Source organism: Vespa mandarinia, chromosome 20 (genome assembly GCF_050613455.1).
Source record: "Vespa mandarinia isolate Hongniang chromosome 20, ASM5061345v1, whole genome shotgun sequence".
Lineage (NCBI taxonomy): Eukaryota > Metazoa > Arthropoda > Insecta > Hymenoptera > Vespidae > Vespa > Vespa mandarinia.
Genome location: NC_140829.1, coordinates 1,457,060 through 1,475,000, shown reverse-complemented (window position 1 = coordinate 1,475,000; position 17,941 = coordinate 1,457,060). Strand labels below are relative to the sequence as shown.

The following is a 17,941-nucleotide window of genomic DNA, read 5'->3' as shown; positions in this document are numbered from 1 at the left end:
TCTCTCTCTCTCTCTCTATCTCTCTATCTCTCTCTCTCTCTCTCTCTCTTTCTCTCTTTATCTCTTTAGCTTTCTTTTATTCTCTTTTCGATGATTAAAAAGCTTTGAAACTTGAAAATATGATTCCATTGGATAATTTAAGACCACAAAGTACGTTTCCTGAAGCATTCGGAAAATTAACTTTTCCTTTTAATAAATATTTCGACTGCAAACTCAAGTCAAATGTTCTAGAATTATATTTATTATTTCAAACTTTTTTTATTAAGACGATCCCTTTACAAATTCTCCTTCTTCGTTTTGATTATTTCAGATTATTTATTTTCTCTTTTCTATATTATTTATTTTCTTAATCAAATGTACGTACATATTAATTGAAAATTAAGGGATCAGTCGAACATTTCGTTTGTTAGCTGCAATAGAAAAAAAAAATATATATATATATATATATATATTAAGAAAAATTACATCATTTCATATATCGAAAATTTTAAAAGCACGAAATATTATATTCAAAATAAATCGAAACTTTAAAGATGTTTCATTTTTTTTACAGAAATACTTTGTATTTTAGTTTCTTTTAATTAATTAGATACTTTAATGAATTATCTTTAAAAAAATCATCAAACCGATATAAGTCTATATATATATAAAAATAATGATTAATTTGTGAAGTATGCTATGTAGAAAGAAAAAGTAATTGTAATTTTTACAATTAATTAAATTGAAATTTAGGAAAAATTAACTAGGAAAAATTATAAACGCCATTAATCGAATAACATTTGAAATATTACAAAATGTATAATAGACATCGATTATGCATACAAGAAAAAATAGTCGGCGCTTTCAACATTTATTGATTTAAATAAGCTATTTATTTTCTTCTTTTTTTTTTTCTTATTATTTCAAATCAATTTTAAAGTTTTTTTCTTTTCGATTAATCAACGTTAATAAGATAATAAATAAACTTATTGTAAGATCGTTTTGTACGTATTTGATTTTTTCATTGCCTCTTAAGATCGTTTATATTGAAAATAATTATAAACAATAATATCTCGTTAATTATTAAGATCTAACAGATCAATATTTGTTTAATAATTTTTTCAAAATAATTGATCGACTATTAATATATTTGACGAACGAATAAAACATTTTCTTTGATACAAATATAAAATTATTTTTCTATTTGCTTCTAAGAAGGTAGAGCATTAAATCGGCCCTTAATTTATAATTCACATTTATACCGACGCTTGTTAAATCGCAAGTATAAATCATGAAAAGAGTTAGGTCTGACGAAAAAGGATAAAAAAAAAAAGATAAAAAAAAAATAAATAAAAAAAAAACGAAAAAAAAAAAAAACATATGGCAATGAATTATTCCATATATCTTTTAGAAAATATTGTTTATCATGAAAAATATTGTGGAAAAAAAAAATTGAGTATGATGCGATGAACGCTTTAGAAAAGAAAAAAAAACATTTAAAAAAGAAAAAAGAAAAGGAAAGAAATAAAATGGAAGGATAAATCCGAGAGATAAGTCGGTGAACCATAATCAAGATGGTACATGTTAGAGAAGACGTAAAATGCGGGGTAAGGGCTAAGAAAAAGTAAGGGGATAATTATAAAGCGGTTTTCTTCGGTTCGATATAACGCAAGAACACGTGGGAGAAAGAGCGTACACCATTGGTATGCTCTTAAACAGCAAGGAATATAAATTATCTTACGATGTACACGGGATTAATCGAATTCTGTAAAATGGGACAACTAAAACGTGACCGCATATAAATATACAGGGTGATACTTCAACACGTGGATCACGTTTCAAGAGTACTTTTGAAATAAAAATAAAAACGAAAGGAAACGAAAGGAAACGAATTTTTTTGCAAAAATGTTTCTTCTCGCATTTATTTCTCTTCATTTTCTTCTTTCATTTTATCTTCTTCTATTTCAATTATGAAAATACAATTTGTTTGGAAATAATTGTCATAAATCGTTCGCCGGATCTTATCTTAAATCGAAATGAAAAAATATTTCATATTGTTGAAAAGATAAAGGAGCAATTATCTTGAGTTTAGATAAAAGATGATTAATATTTGAATATCTTCTGTTAAAGTAAAATAACAGACATATATATATATATATATATATATATATATATATTAATGGAAATGAAAATATAAATAATTCTATCATCCGTGTAAAGGAATTTCGTTGAATTCTGTCATCGTTAAACGTTTTAAGATACACCCTATATACATATTTCATATCTTTCATACTACATGAGTCTCATATTGTGGCGAACCAATTAAACTGCTACGGAAGGATACAAATGGCTTTTTAGTCGGGGACTCAACCGGCACGTGTTTGCTTATGATTAGTCGCAATTCTCTGAAGAAGAACGTGACTGTGTACAACGAAGTAACGGATGTTCAAGATAGATCGCCAGATCGACGATAACGTTCTTATTTATTTCCTATTCGCAAATGAAATTAACCGATTTCAACTTTGGATCAATTTTGAATGGAAATTTCAAATTTTTAAATATTCGTATATATGAGTGTTCATTTGTTTGTTTCAATTGGATTAGCATATTTCAAAATAAAATCATAACTAAATTGAGTACAAATAATTATATCGAATTATTTTTTATCTATTCTTTAAACAGATATATATATAATATTTATAAAATATAATTTATAAAATTTTATATACGTATAAGAGAATATATTATGAGAATATATGCATGAATATATTATACTCTTATGAAAAAAAAAAAAATGTAAAGTACAATCTTCAAAAAATATTTAGAGCTATATAGTATCGTGAAGAAAAAAATCTCTCCTTATATGTCTCTCCGCTCGATCGAACTTCAAGAGAGAAGTGAAAGAAGTTCAAAGAAGGCGAGATTCTTTCTCTTTGAAAAGTAGAAGGAGAAAGAAGAGAAGGAGAGAAGGGCGTGTGGAGGGAAAAAGAGAGAAAGGGTTAGAGAGTTATAGGAGAGAAGAAGAGAGGAGAGGAAATAAAGTAGGTAGGTGAGAAGAACGAGTCGTCTGGCCCCATACAGAGCTGAGTCATGTACTCATGGGCCTTTTTTGCCCATATGCTGTTGGGCCTTTGAGGAGAAGGCCTCTTTCCCCACTCTCATCTTCGACGACCTTCCTCTTAGATACCTATGTAAGATTGGCGCCATGATTTATTTTTCACGGTCCGCATTCGATGGCTAGGCAAAATAGCGAATTGCCTTCTCGACTCGTCTGCTATTTTCGTGCCCTTTTCATCTGGCCCTTTCTACTCAAGAGGATAAACCTTATCCTACTTTATTCTCGACTCTCCTTCTTTCTTTTTTTTTCTTTTTTTCTTTATTTTATTTTGCTTTGTTTTGTTTTGTTTTGCTTTTTTTTTTTTTGCTTTTTTCTTTCCGCTTCTTTCTTTCGTTTTTTTGCCCTTATTTCATTCCCGCATTTCGATATCCGTTACCAATGTTCAAAGGAACACGACGAGAGAACCGGAACGACACTGATCGATGTTCAACCTCTGATACAAATCTTGCACTTTCAGCGTTACCATCGACATTTAACACTTCTCATTTTTCTTTTATCCGATCGCCGCTTAAAATTTAATCGTATTTATTAAATTAATCCAGTCGTATAACGAATGATAAATTTTATTATTTCGATTTAATGATTTAAAAAAGACAATATAAAAAGCAAAGAATAATAAAGGCAAGATATATTTTCAAATTGCTCATAAATAATCGTTTGAAACGTGAACATTAAAATGTTATCGTGCAAAGTTATTATTATAGAAGAAGAAAGTGGAAATATTTCTTACTAAAAAAAAAAAAAAGAAAAAAAAAAAAAGAGAAATAAATAAATAAAAAATAAAAAATGAAAGAATTATTATAGAAGGAAAAAGTAGAAATACTTTTGCTTATTTGTTACAAAAAAAAAAGAAAAAAAAAAAAAAACAATTAAAAGGGAAAAAATTATTATAGAAGAAAAAAGTGGAGATATTTCTACTTATTTGTTACAAAAAAAAATAAAAAGGTAAAAATAAAAAAAGAAAAGAAAAAGAGAAAAAAAGGAAAAAGTTATTATAAAACAAAATATGAAAATATTTTTGCTCATTTGTTATAAAAAAAAAAAAAAAAAGAAGAAGAAAAAAGTATAGAAAAAGAAAGTAGAAATATTTCTACTCATTTGTTACAAAAAAAAAAAAAAAGAAAAAAAAAAAAAGAAAAAGAAAAAAAAAAGAAAAAGAAACGAGGAAAAGAAAAAAGAAAAAAAAAAGAAAAAAGCTAAACCGTTCGCTGACAATTCCCAATGTCCTGTTCCTCAAGAGGAGCAATAGTTTTAGCAGGATATCTCTCTTCGATCGGGCCAAACTTGTCCGTATCTGAAAGAGAAACTGTAAGCTGGAGAGACGCGTCTGCGGGTAAGACGAGACCGACCTGGTTTTGTGTTTCAGGCGGGTGTGCTACACAGCGCGGATGGCGAGTTCTGGCTGGAACCAGTCGCCGTATTATCGAAGAAAGGGGAACTAAGAAAGGAGGAGGAAGAGGAGGAAGAGGAGGAAGAGGAGTTGAAGAAGGAGGAAGAAGAGATGGAGAAGGAGAAAGAGGAGGAGGATGAGGAGGAGAAGAAGAAGTTGGAGAGACACGAGAGAAGACGGAGAAGGATAGAAAAAGATTCGAACAAGGAGGAAGAGAGAAGAATAACGAATACCGAGAAGGATAGAAACTCTTGGATCCGCAATGTACCTTCTTCCGGCGACGGCAAAGGTGCTCGTCCTCACCTCGTTTTCCGGCGGGCAACCGAGAAACGAAGGCGTGAGGTTGGCGCCGGCCTGCCAGCTCGAGCAGCCAGACGCCGGCGCAAAAAGAAGAAGAAACAGGAGAGAAACTGCGGCACCCGCGGTGAGAGAATACGACCTGACATCGGCAATACCTTTATTTATTTATTTACTTACTTTTTTTTTATTTTTCTTTTTCCCGTAATTCTTCTTCGCTCTCTCTCTCTCTCTCTCTCTCTCTCTCTATCTATCTATCTATCTATCTATCTAGCTATCTATCTATCTTTCTGATTTTTGATTACGTCTGACTTCTGTGACGAAAAGTATCAAGTTATTTTAAAAGAACAAAACAAGATATCCAATAAATTAATATGAATTTATGTATAATATGAAATTATACATTATAGCTACCCTTACCTCTTCCTGCTCCTCCTTCTATCCCCCCCCCCTTTCCAACCCCTCCAATCATTTTTTAACTTAATAACTTGTCACTGATGTATCGTCGAGAAAACTTCTAAAATCCGTGTTTTAACATGTTTTCGAAATACTTCGTTAATACTTCATCCAGTTAATAAGATTTAATTATTTATGTGTATGTGTATATATATATATATATATATGTCGACGTTATGTTGTGACGTTAAATTCAAAATTTCGCGGGAACGAATATATGCATGTAACAACTTTGTATAGAAGGACAGTATGTTATTAAGATGAAAGGAATATTCATTTCCATAGGGGTCTGATCTAAAGCCACTTTGCAGTAGTGTCAAATGAAATCTTAATTACAACTTCAGAGATCGACCAATCTGCATAAATCATCGTACGGCAAAGCAAACGCCGAACGCGTCTCTCTATTAACGCGAAATTTTCTTCAACGGAGACACACCGATGGTAAAGAGAGATATACAGAGAGAAAAAGAAAAAGAGAAAGAGAGAGAAAGAGAGAGAGAAAAGATCGTTCGAGGTCCCTTGACGCGCCGCTCGATTAATATAAGCCAACGTTAAATACCTCGTTATAACAACCATTCGTCAAGAAGATTTACCGACGCGTTCCGTTATACGCTCGAGGTCACAATCGAGAATTTTTAAAGAAAGACGGTTGGTTCAATTTAACCCTAGAAAAATCAATGTCGTACGGCAATTAAATTCATACATGGATATTTTGCGCGTACCTATTTCATTGAAAAAAAAAAAAAGAAGAGAGAGAAAGATAGAGAGAGAGAGAAAGAGAGAGAAAGAGAAAAAAAAAAAAAAGAATAAAGACAAATGATCTCCTTCAAAGTTTTCCTCGATCCACTTTATGACGTTATTATAATTGATTCGACCAATGACGCATTTTTCAAGATGTTTGATTAGATCAAAATCTTTCCAGAACCACGACGATTGACGGAGACTCGTCTTGAGTGGCAAACGCAGCCTGGTCTGGTTCAAGTTCAAGGCCGAGGTCGAAAGAAACATCATCCAACAAAGTGGTGGCAACGTTCCAAGAGATCGATCAGTAGGCCACGTCACGTCGAGGCACTTGTAGTCGCAGATACGACGATGATGGCTTTTCATCAGGACGGTGACGTTGAGACTTATCTTTTGACGATAATGAATATGGTATCCTCACTCTATCTCGATCCTACCATTGGTAACTTCATTAACATAGTTGTCGTCAGGATCGTTCTCGTTGAAGATGAAGAGACCGAGGTATGGAAAGATGATTAAAAAGATATGTTCAAGTACGAATTAATCGATTATCGATCGAAGTGAATGAAAGAATAAAATAAAAGAGAAAAAAGAAAAAAAAAAAAAAAAAAAGAAAAAAGAAAAAAATAAAGCAAATCGAATTAAATCCGGCCGAGAAACTTTCCGATGCTTTATTTTATAAATATTACGAATATTATTGATATTACAAACTCTTCTATGACCAAAAGTTTTTATATTACATGTATCCTTGTCTTTGATAGTTCGCATAGTAACTTTTTTTCCTTTTTTTTTCGTGTTTTTTTTTTTTTCATGACTAACGCGTTGTAAATTTATACATTATTCCAGATCTGTTAATAATTTTCAACGACGTTTTGAGACAAAATTATTTGATCGAACAAAAGTAAACAAATATTTATTTAAAAATTAATATCTACTAATGATTTTTTTTCTCGCATGATCGAGCCGTTTGCCTTTTGTTGTTGTTTTTTTTTCTTTTTCTTTGTTTTTTTAGATTTTAAATATAAGAATTAACAATGACCTTTCCCCATTATACATTATCACGTATTACAGAAGTGCGATTACGTCTATAAATTTAATATACGCATGTACGTATGTTTGTCTATAATCAGCAAGGACTGGATATCACAGTGAATGCAGACAAAACCCTCTACAATTTTTGCAAATGGCAGCAGAAACTAAATCCAGGAGACGATTCGCATCCGAATCACCATGACGTGGCGATTCTCGTGACCAGAGAGGACATTTGCTCGAGAGCCAATACACCTTGCAGCACCCTAGGAGTGGCCCACGTGGCCGGCATGTGCCAACCTGATCGTAGTTGTAGCGTCAATGAGGACAACGGTATCACCCTCGCGCACACGATCACTCATGAACTTGGACATAAGTGAGCATGATCTTTGACAAGGAAAGAAAAGAAAAAAGAAAAAGAAAAGAAAAGAAAAGAAAAAAAAAAAAGAAGCAAAAGCATCTATTGGGTTTGCAAATTAATTGGTAGCCTTTGTTTCCATAAACTTTTTGTTTATTTATAAAAAAAAGAAAATAATAATAATAATAATAATAATAATGTACATTTTATTCTTCGAAACAATTGCCGTCAGTTTTAATATATTTGTCTCGTCTATCAGGCTATTTTTGAATACACACTTAAAAAAAAAAAAAAAAAAAAGAAAAAAAAAAGAAAATGATGATTTTAAACCACAAAAAATTCAATAAACGGTTGTATCAATGTTATTTGTCGTTTTTAAATGGGTATCGATTAAACGGTCTTGCAGTGACCGAAACGAATGGTAATTAAGAGATTAAATATATTGCACGATAGAAAAGTTTTTATCCATGGAAATATATAAAATCTGTTGTGACTTTTGTCGCATACGGCCGTCCATTGTCGTGAAACAAAAAGGATCACTTGGACGAATTAATTGTTCCTAATATCGGTCAGAATTAACAGTTTCATCGGATTTAAGTAGCTCATGTTATAACGATTACTTTCACATCCCGTCAAACGCACAACACCTTTTTTTCTGTGTAAAACGTTTTGCGGTTTGATACCGCTGATTCATTGGGATTAACCAACAATTTCCGCCCCCCCCCCATTTAGAATTATCACATAACATCCACTTCTCATCAACAGTTATGATTTTGAAAAAAAAAAAAATAAAAAAAAAAAAAAAAAAAAAAAAAAAAAAAAAAAAAAAAAGAATTGTGAAAGCAAAAAAAATGCTACGTGACGTAGCATATCTTTCTATTTCCTATACTCTGATCACGTATAAAATCCAACGAGCAATTTTCTAAATTTTATCCAACTTATGCGAACGATTAGAAATTGTTTGTTAGGTGACACGATGTCTTTCAGCAAGTTGTTTTTGTGTTTGATAAGCATTTCCTTTCAATAACTGATCCAATTACGTCGTCTTCAATCTTCTTTGAACACTTTAGAAATCAGATCCAAATTGCCACTACGAAATCTTCGATATCACTTTTTACTCATGCTGTAAGCATTAACATTTTCATTCAAAGCATTGCAAATCATTTTCATGATCTTCCTAAAGATTTTTCTCAATTGATAAGAAAACAAAATTTAATGCCTGATAGATACGCTGTGTTCATCGGACGACATCATGCTGGATACTGTTTTGTTTGATTATGTAAACAAAGAGATTTATTTGTTTCGTTTTATCTTATTCGGATAATTGAAAGAAATAAATTTGAACCCAAAATAAAATTATATAATTGGTTGAATGCAAGGGCCACGAATTTTTTTGTAGACCCAACATCTTCATCAGCTCTTTCCTGACCTAATATTATGTATTATGCAATACCAATGAGAAAAAAAAATATAAGCTTCCTCATCGTCTTATTTATGTTACACGAGCAAAAGGAACTATTAATTTTCTTCGTTCTATCGGACGATAGTCGTAGTACATGTTTTATCTCTCCTTTTTTTTCTTTTTTAGCTTCGGGATGTATCACGATACGGAAAAAATTGGTTGCAGTAAACGCGATGGCGATACTTTGCACGTCATGACGCCCACTTTCGAAGTGGACACGGTCGGTGTCGCATGGTCGAGATGTTCCAGAAGAGATATTACAAATTTTTTAGAGTAAGTCTCTAACTTACTGATATATGTATCTTTAACTTTGACAGCTTGCATAATATTTTTTTTTTTTTTTTTTTTTTTTTATAATTAATGGATCACGAATCCACACATTTTTTTTAGATCTGTTTATAATTTTGACCAACATTTTGTTAATTAAATTGAACAATTATTTGATCAAACAAATTTAAACAAATATTTATTGTTCGTATCATTATGTAGAGAAAGACCGGAGCAAGTTGATACAGAACCAAACTGATATATTGAAATTATCTGGACACTATGTATATTTAGTTCGATCAGAATCAGATGTTTTAAATTTTTTGTTTATCTATTTGACACGATAGAACGTACGTCTGTGTACATTGACAATAGCAATTATTATTCAATAATTTTCATTATTATGAAGAAAGAATATAATATTCGTATCGACTTTTCAATATATCTGAAGATAATATATAAAATTTAAACTCTAAATTAATTCGACTTAAGTCATTTGTGAATGAAGCTATTACGTTTTTTTCTTTTACTTTGTTTATATGTTTCACATTGTTTTTATGAAGATATTTTCGTACAATCGCTTCCTACGGGATAAATTCCCCTGAGAATTGATAAAGCTGGTCAATTTGAAAAAATATAATGGTCGTATGTAACAGTAAAAAAAATATTTTTAAAAAATCAATAAAAAAAGGAAAAATAATTATAGCCTTCATACGATGAAAATAATTCATTCTTAAAATTTGAGCAAAGCGAAGAATGAATTCAATTCGTATGTTTTATAAAATGAGTTACACCTAAAATATATAAGATATATAAGATATTCTAATTAAACGTACATTCATTGTTACTCAGACTTGAAAAGAAATTAATTTTTTATTATTTATTCTGTCAATTAAATTTATTTATATTTTTTTTCATTTATTAGTATTTATATATATATATATATATATATATATATATATATATATATATATAGGTAAATTACAATTATATTATAACCAATGTGTCTGAAATAACATATCTTGAGTAATAAAAATTAGTTATTAAATGTCATATCAAGATATTTCAGACGTGTATCAATTTATCCCGCAATGGGGTAAATTGATACATTTTGATTTAATCAAACGAACATTTTTTCATTTATTATATATATATATATATATATGTGTGTGTGTAAAATATATATTATATAAAAAAAAAAATATATATATATATATTCTGAAAAATTTAAACAATATTTGAAGACAAACGGTCGAACCAAATTTCAACATATTTTTTTATTAAGTAATTAATTCAAACAAAAATTGCAAAAATTAAAAATTAAAAAATTTCTCAACTTGTTCCAATCTCTCATATCTCTGTCTGTAATATAAATCTTATTGATATTTATTGCATATAATTATTTGCAATAATTGGAAAATAATAAAAAGAAATATGTATTTCGTATTTTCGTTATCAACATTAATTTTAGTCAAGGAAAGGGTGAATGCTTAGAGGATGAGCCTGCGGATAATGATTATGCTTACCCGGATCTACCACCAGGAGCTATGTATAATGCTGAACATCAATGTAGACTTCAATTTGGCGTCAGAGATGCATCGGTCTGCTCTCCTCTGCAGGAGGTAAAACGTAACCGACACTGATTATCGTGAGCTCTTCGTTAAAAGAAAGTAGTACTAATTGGCGATTAATACGAATTAATGTCATAAGTAATACAATATAACCATTATTCGTCCAGATTTGTTCTAAATTATGGTGCATCGTCGATGGTTCCTGTACTACCATGTTACATCCAGCTGCACCTGGAACTCATTGTGGAAAACATATGGTACGTCTTTTAAACTTATTTATTTTAATTTTTCACTTTTACTTTTTTTCATATTATTAATGATAATTATAATAATTAAAATCAAATAAACAATATATACTATAAAAATATATAACTAAAATTTGCTATTCTATAAAATATATTATGACACAGGGATTATAAATATATTATACAATATTTTTTAATTTATAATTTTATTTTAAACGTATCATAAATAATAATAATAGATAATATATTATAATATTATTGATACAGTGGTGTCAAAATCAAAAATGTGTGCCGATCGTCGATCGGCCTCATCCAATCGACGGCAGTTGGGGTGAATGGGGCTCTTGGAGTGAATGTTCGAGGAGTTGTGGTGCGGGTGTGTCGATCATTGAAAGAAAATGCGATCACCCGGAGCCAGTGCATGGTGGAAAATTTTGCATCGGCGAAAGACGCCGATATAAAATTTGCAACACAGAACCTTGTTTGGAAGGAACACCCAGCTTTCGTGCAGTCCAGTGCAGTAATTACGATGGAAAGGAATACAAAGGCAAAAATTATACTTGGTTACCTTACTTCGATCAGAGTGAGTTTAATTATTAATTTTAAATTTGTACTAATATGAAAATAAATACGGACTAATTTATGAAATATGTCAAGATTGTATTAAAATTGAGTCGAGGTTATATTCGATATATACTATATGGTGTATGTATGTACATATATATATATATATAAGATATATAATATAAAATAAATTTGATCTATATGGAAGTTTTGTACTGCAAATTCAACTTTTTGCTAATCAAATTAATCTCTTTGCAAATTAAATTCATCCATTTGCAAATAAAATTCACTCTTTTGTAATTTTATTGATAATTTTTGCTTTAATTATTGATAATTTGATATTTAAGCCGTTTAATAATAAGGTTCGTCAATAAACTTAGATTAAATTATTTTTGTTAAATATTAAGCGTACGATTTTGCATAAATCATTATTCCTTCACATATCAACACTAATACCAGAATTTTTATCTCAGTATTTTCCGAACACAAATTGATAACAATATTATCTAAACTTTGATAATATGTTGCAAGAATATTAAATAAATACGATCACGTTTAAAAATTTTGATTTTGATGCTTTACAATATTGCATACAATCACAATTAATTAATTTCCAAATTTGTAGGGTGTTATAAAAAAGCTAACTCATCATAGAGAAGAATGTTCGAAAAAATTGTTAAATAAATTTATTTTTATCTGATTAGATTTCCATATTATTATGAATTATAACAATTTCTTGATTACTATTAAATAAATATTTTTCTGTGCAACGTATCTTTGTATTATAACATTTCGTATTTCTTAATAACAAATTTATATCTGATTATAATTTTTATTATGAAAGCTTAAAAGAAACAAATTTTTAGAGAAACTTGATTTCCAAAAAGGTTGTATTTGATTTGTCAAAGGATAAATTTGATTTGCAAAAAATTAATTTTGTAATACAAAATCTATATAATCAATATTTAATGTTTCTTCCATATTGTTTTGTTATAGCCGAACCATGTGAACTTTACTGCACTGACATAGACGAAAGTGTGATCGTTCCTTGGGGTGAAGCAGCCCTTGATGGTACACCCTGTAACGTCGGTAGTCGAGATATGTGCATCGCCGGAATATGTAGAGTCAGTATTCTTTCTTCCCCCCCCCTCTCTCTCTCTTTTTCTCTTTCCTTCAAAAGAAGAAAAAAAATGTAGCCAGGACAAGTTAACGTAAAAACCAGAATCAATCTTAATTTTTATCCTTTTTCAGAAGGTTGGCTGCGACTGGACCGTTGATTCTGATGCCACAGAAGATCGATGCGGTATCTGTCATGGCGATGGCACACAATGTGAAACTACTAGTGGGATCTATGACAAAAACGATGGTCCTGGATACAAGGAGGTCATCGTGGTACCTACTGGATCACGTAATATCAAGATAGAAGAAGTTGGCAATAGTAAAAACTACATTGGCATTGGAGTACCAAAATCTGACAAGTACTTCCTTAATGGAAAACGGTACGTAAGTGTACGGTAATAAAAACAAAGAATTATCGATCTCTTAACACTTGTATCTGATAAAGATTTGTTCGAACTGAAGTCTAACGCCAGGATACTAATTGGACAGGCAGATCACTCTGGCAGGAGAATACGAAGTCGCCGGAACTCCGGCCCTCTATGAACGTGATCGAGATAGAGAAAAGATCAGAATACCTGGCCCTATCAAAGAAGACATTGCGGTCTACGTGAGTACCGATAATCCTTAAAATAACCTGTTTATTCATTATTTATCTTTACGTCTGAACTATTCTTTTTCGTGAAAAAAAAAAAGAAAAAAAAATAAATAAAACGAAAAGAAAAAAAAGAAATGATCGTGAAACATCTAATAAAATCGCATCGTTTCAGTTAATTTATAGAGGACATTATCGAAACTTTGGTCTGCGTTACGAGTACACAGTACCAAAGAAGGAACCTGATCGTGCCCCAGAATACGTTTGGATATTTTCCGATTGGTCATTATGCACGGTAACCTGCGGTGGTGGTACACAAACATCTCGAGCTCTTTGCCAGGAAAAAAAGAGTGGTGTCGTGGAAGAGCACTTTTGCAACGTCACGATTAAGCCAGAAACTAAATTACGGAAATGTAATTCAAACCCTTGCCCTGCCAGGTTTGTATGAATAATTTAGAGCATAGGTGGACAATAAGCGGTCCACCACGGGTCGTATGTGGCTCTTTATGAGAAAAAACGAATACCAATATTTGAGACCATCGTATCTTACCGTGAGCTGCATATTTTTTTTTTTTTAAATATGAAGCAATAGAATGATGACTAGTATACTTAAGTAATTAAGAAACGAATTGATCGATGATGAGAGTTGTACGGCCCGCAGCGAAAAAATAGTTGCCCACCTATGGCTTAGACTGTTAACAATTTGACGGCTGGAGTCAGCTAAGTATACGTGAATTATATTAACCAGAAATTATCGGCTTATATCATATTGATGTGACTTCACTTAAGCAGCAGTTATTGTCTGGTAACACGGCCTGATATTACCTTTATCCGATTATTAGGTTTAAATTTCAATTAAAATTTTTCACAACCTGTTCTACTATTTCTCACAATCCTAAAGACTTTATTTAGAAATCGTGAAATAAATACCGTTAATAATATTTTATGATAACGATAAAATAAAAACTGAAAATCTATCAGACATTAGTAACTAGATATCAGATAACATCGATATCTGATCACTATAAGATTTAAACGACGAAAATGAAATTGTAGCGATAAATTATTAAAATCTATTGAACTTCAGTAATATTAGGTTGGAAACTATGAAACGGGCGTTTTTATTTAGTCATTTATTTTCAATCAACGCCCATTTCATAGTTTCCAATCTAATAGATGATTCCGATAAAGACGAAAATAGTTTCAATAAAAAGCAAATTGTAATGGTCATGTCAAGACAATGTTCTCAATATATCTTTATGAAAGAATCAATACTGTACTTAACTATTGTAATACATTTAAAGTTTGTGGATAAAAAATATACTTAGACTCTATATGAATCAAGATTACTCGGCAATGGTTTAATGAATTTATTTGAAACGAATCGTTATGATAAGCAACAAAAAGAAAACGATACCGAAGCAAACAAAAATAAAAAGTGGATACCAAAAAAACAAAAATAAAAATAAAACGTAATCGACGGAGTAAAAAAAATTTTGGCTTTGATAATTATAATGGGAATAAAAATAAAAAAAAAAAAAAAAAAGGGGAACAAAAAAAAAAGAAAAATAAAAAATAAAATAAAAGCTAGAGAAAGATGAGTATAGATTATTTTATAACTGAAATAATTACGATTCTTATCTCTCCTTACTATAACAATAAATATTACCGGCTATAAATTTTCGTGAGAAAGTTTTTGCAAAAAAATTTTAATAATTGCTAGCAACAAGTGTAAATCTTTTATCTGATGAAAAGTGCATCGATCAAATTCCATCCGTCAAAGTGTTAAATAAATTATACATATAAGGAACAATCGTAAAAGAAAATATTTCATAACACTAAATCACCGATTAAAAATATTCTTATATAACATCCATTTCGTAGATGGTGGGTTGGACCATGGCAAATGTGTCCTGTAACATGCGGCGAAGATGCTTTACGTAAAAGATCGGTGATGTGCGTTTCATCGGGTACAGGAACGGATCGATCCGATTTAGCTTTACCGGATAAAGATTGCGACAAGGACGCTAGACCCGAAGAAGTAGGTCCTTGTCAAAATTTACCACCATGCGGATTATCCTCGGAAATACCTTTGATAGTCTATACGGAAAACAAAGATGCGTCCTTTTACAATGTCAGTTCAAACGATCACGATGGTATCACATTGATCGATGGCCTGACCACTGCGGAACCAGAGATCCTTGAATTCGATAATGTCTTCGATGAAAATCCAAACAATTCCATGTACAATACAAAGTCCAAATGGATTCTTTCGAGATGGAGTCATTGTTCTTACGGAAAAAGAAGTAGAAAGGTCACTTGTTCAAATCCAGGAGATTGTAATTTGGATGACAAACCTATCAGCGTGGAGGATTGTTATGAAGGAAAGTGGATCGTCGGTAAGGTGCTAATCGTACGTAACACTATGATGATGGTCTTCTGCATTCGCTTGAAAATAAAAAAATAAAAATAGAAAGAGAGAGAGAGAGAGAGAGAGAGAGAGAAAAAAATCCTCTCGATTATAAATGATTGAATTAGTAATTGAGAAAAAAACATCATGATAGTAAAAAAAATGTTAAATATTTCCTGTTATTAAATACATGTATATGACTACTAATACTACTATAATTAGCTCTTATCCCTTTAATCTCAAACCGAAAGACCAAATTTATGTCTTCGTGACGAAAAGTAATTTTAATAATCGTGATAACATAACGTACTATAATTAGTAATCATTAATATTGCAAATCTCTTTGATAACGTTTTAACGTTTGTTTTTTTTTTCTTTTTTTTTTTTTTTACTTTTTTTTTTAGGGATTTGGGGAACCTGTAATGCAACTTGTCTCGTAAAATATGGCGTAAGAAATAGAAAAGTCGAGTGTCGTGACCGAACAACAAACTTATTATCCAACGATTGTAATTACGAAAGAAAACCAATTGGTAATAGACGATGTTATTACAGAAAACATTGTACCAACGAGAAGGATGGTAATTATTATATTTATTTCATTTTGATTCGATCAAAAATGATCTACTATGTCGATGATATTAATAATTTCTTTTATTTTTAGATTGCAAGGACATTATAATACCTTCGTCGATGTGTGCAACTTATAGACGGATATGCGACGTTTCCTCGATCGTACGAGAAAAATGTTGTGCCACTTGTTTGAAAAGACGTAAACAACATATTCGTCATAACAGAAACATTTTTGAAAAATAATTTACGTCCCTGATAATATTTTGATAATCTCATACAAAACGACGTCGTTAGCCTTATTATTTTCTTTTTTTTTTTTTTTTCTTGTTTTCTCTTTTTTTAATTATTATTCTTCACCATATCCCAGCTTCTATCTAAATAAATGGAAACAATCGACGTCATAAAGATCAATTTTAATTGTTTAATGATCCTAAATAAATATCGAATCTACGAATCTTATCGATCGATCCTATTTATTCGCATTTATAATATCATTTGAAAAATTTTGTAACGCTTAATCGTTTTAAGCAAAAACAAATAATAAAAAAAAAAAAAAAAGGAAAAAAAAATTGACATCTATTTTCAAATTATGCTTTACGTGATAATCATCATCATCATATCTCTGTGATATCATAATAAACGATATCAAAATTGTTGTTATCGTATTTATTTATGTAACAAATTTATGTATCGCAACTCATTGGCACGTTACTTATTTCCTTCTGAATATAATAACTGACAATATCTTTTATGATTCTCTTGAAATTTCAATAAAAAAACTAAATAAAAAGAATGACATAAAAATTAAATATTTTTTTTTTATTAAGATTTTAAAATCGATTAAAGGATTAAATTAAGTTAAAACTTCTTTTTTTTCTTTTTTTTTTTTCTTTTTTTTTTTTTTTTTAAATATGGACTATATCTTTTGAATATAGATCTTATTGGTTCTTAAATTTTTAAATACATTATCTTACAATAATCCTAAGTAACAGCATTGTTATAGCCGATACTTTGTAACTATAGATGTAATTACATTTTCATCTTAACTCTTCCTATAATTCTTTATGTTACATGAAATATATGTAGGTATTGCTAGCATAGACACAGTAATTGCTATTCCACCAATTAATTTTTCCTGAAAAAGAAGAAAAATAATATCATAGAAATAATTGTTGTAACAATAACAAAATTTATTAATGCAATAATATACAATCTATAAAAATCTATTAGACACTTAAACTTTGACTTAAACGATGAAATGTATGTATAAAATTTACATAGATTATCATCTTCTATCTTTTTAATGCTTTTGTTTAAAATTGAATTGACCAAAAAAATATTAATTAGAAAAATTCAATAATATTATCTAAGAATATTTAAAGAATAATATTTTAAAGGACAATGAAGAAATTACATAATGTCATAGAAATAAAAAGAAAACTTACGATAAATGTTACTTTGACGGAAGGAGGTAAATCAATAACGGTTCTTCGTTGTTGTACAATCATCTGTTTTGCCAATCGTGCATTTCCAATTGTCTTTCGGATAGCAAACATTTTGCTTTTTGTTAAAGAATTCTAGTTACCAATTAAATTATATGCTCCCAAGATGTTCAATACGACACGGCATGAAATAGATCTACCAATAGATATATCATACATAGAGACGATAATACTATTCGTTTATGTTCACTAAAGATTAGGTGTGCTCGATTTGCTCTTTGTGAGCACAAATTGGCGTAAATTTTATCGTGTTAATATTGATTGACCAATA

At 30.2% G+C, this 17,941-nt stretch overlaps 2 protein-coding genes across 7 annotated transcripts in view; one reads left to right on the top strand and one right to left on the bottom strand.

Moving 5' to 3' along the window:
- The window catches only part of LOC118447243 (A disintegrin and metalloproteinase with thrombospondin motifs 7), a 90,646-nt gene extending 74,235 nt beyond the window's left edge, over positions 1–16,411 (top strand). For 3 of the 5 annotated variants that reach the window (XM_035878980.2, XM_035878979.2, XM_035878983.2), the window contains 14 exons: positions 4,464–4,911; positions 6,163–6,482; positions 7,112–7,386; positions 8,957–9,103; positions 10,569–10,719; positions 10,836–10,925; positions 11,181–11,496; positions 12,474–12,601; positions 12,729–12,976; positions 13,086–13,203; positions 13,364–13,626; positions 15,073–15,587; positions 16,003–16,176; positions 16,260–16,411. In XM_035878980.2, coding sequence (XP_035734873.2) covers positions 4,464–4,911; positions 6,163–6,482; positions 7,112–7,386; positions 8,957–9,103; positions 10,569–10,719; positions 10,836–10,925; positions 11,181–11,496; positions 12,474–12,601; positions 12,729–12,976; positions 13,086–13,203; positions 13,364–13,626; positions 15,073–15,587; positions 16,003–16,176; positions 16,260–16,411 — 3,345 coding nt within the window. Of the gene's footprint in view, positions 1–4,463; positions 4,912–6,162; positions 6,483–7,111; positions 7,387–8,956; positions 9,104–10,568; positions 10,720–10,835; positions 10,926–11,180; positions 11,497–12,473; positions 12,602–12,728; positions 12,977–13,085; positions 13,204–13,363; positions 13,627–15,072; positions 15,602–16,002; positions 16,177–16,259 lie in introns of those variants that run through there. The other 2 variants (XM_085662969.1, XM_035878982.2) reach the window with 2 other exon arrangements.
- Positions 16,402–17,824, bottom strand: LOC146872350 (uncharacterized). 2 transcript variants are annotated; one of them, XR_014983336.1, is made up of 3 exons: positions 17,614–17,824; positions 17,143–17,303; positions 16,402–16,542 (listed from the first exon to the last, which is right to left on the bottom strand). XR_014983336.1 is itself a non-coding variant. In XM_085662973.1 (2 exons), exons 1-2 carry the CDS (start codon positions 17,722–17,724, stop codon positions 17,211–17,213), a joined length of 204 nt encoding a protein of 67 aa, XP_085519099.1. In that variant the 5' UTR covers positions 17,725–17,824; the 3' UTR covers positions 17,090–17,210. The 2 variants fall into 2 exon arrangements, 1 of the variants encoding a protein (XP_085519099.1); XM_085662973.1 differs by lacking the exon at positions 16,402–16,542 and having other exon boundaries at positions 17,090–17,303.
- Between the last annotated feature and the right edge of the window lie 117 nt (positions 17,825–17,941).

Bases quoted from the DNA above. Each gene is read 5' to 3' on its own strand.
- LOC146872350 (XM_085662973.1), bottom strand. From the start codon at position 17,724: ATGTTTGCTATCCGAAAGACAATTGGAAATGCACGATTGGCAAAACAG. The intron at 17,304-17,613 runs GTAAGTTTTCTT...CTTCTTTTTCAG, and splicing joins CCGTCAAAGTAACATTTATC to GAAAAATTAATTGGTGGAAT.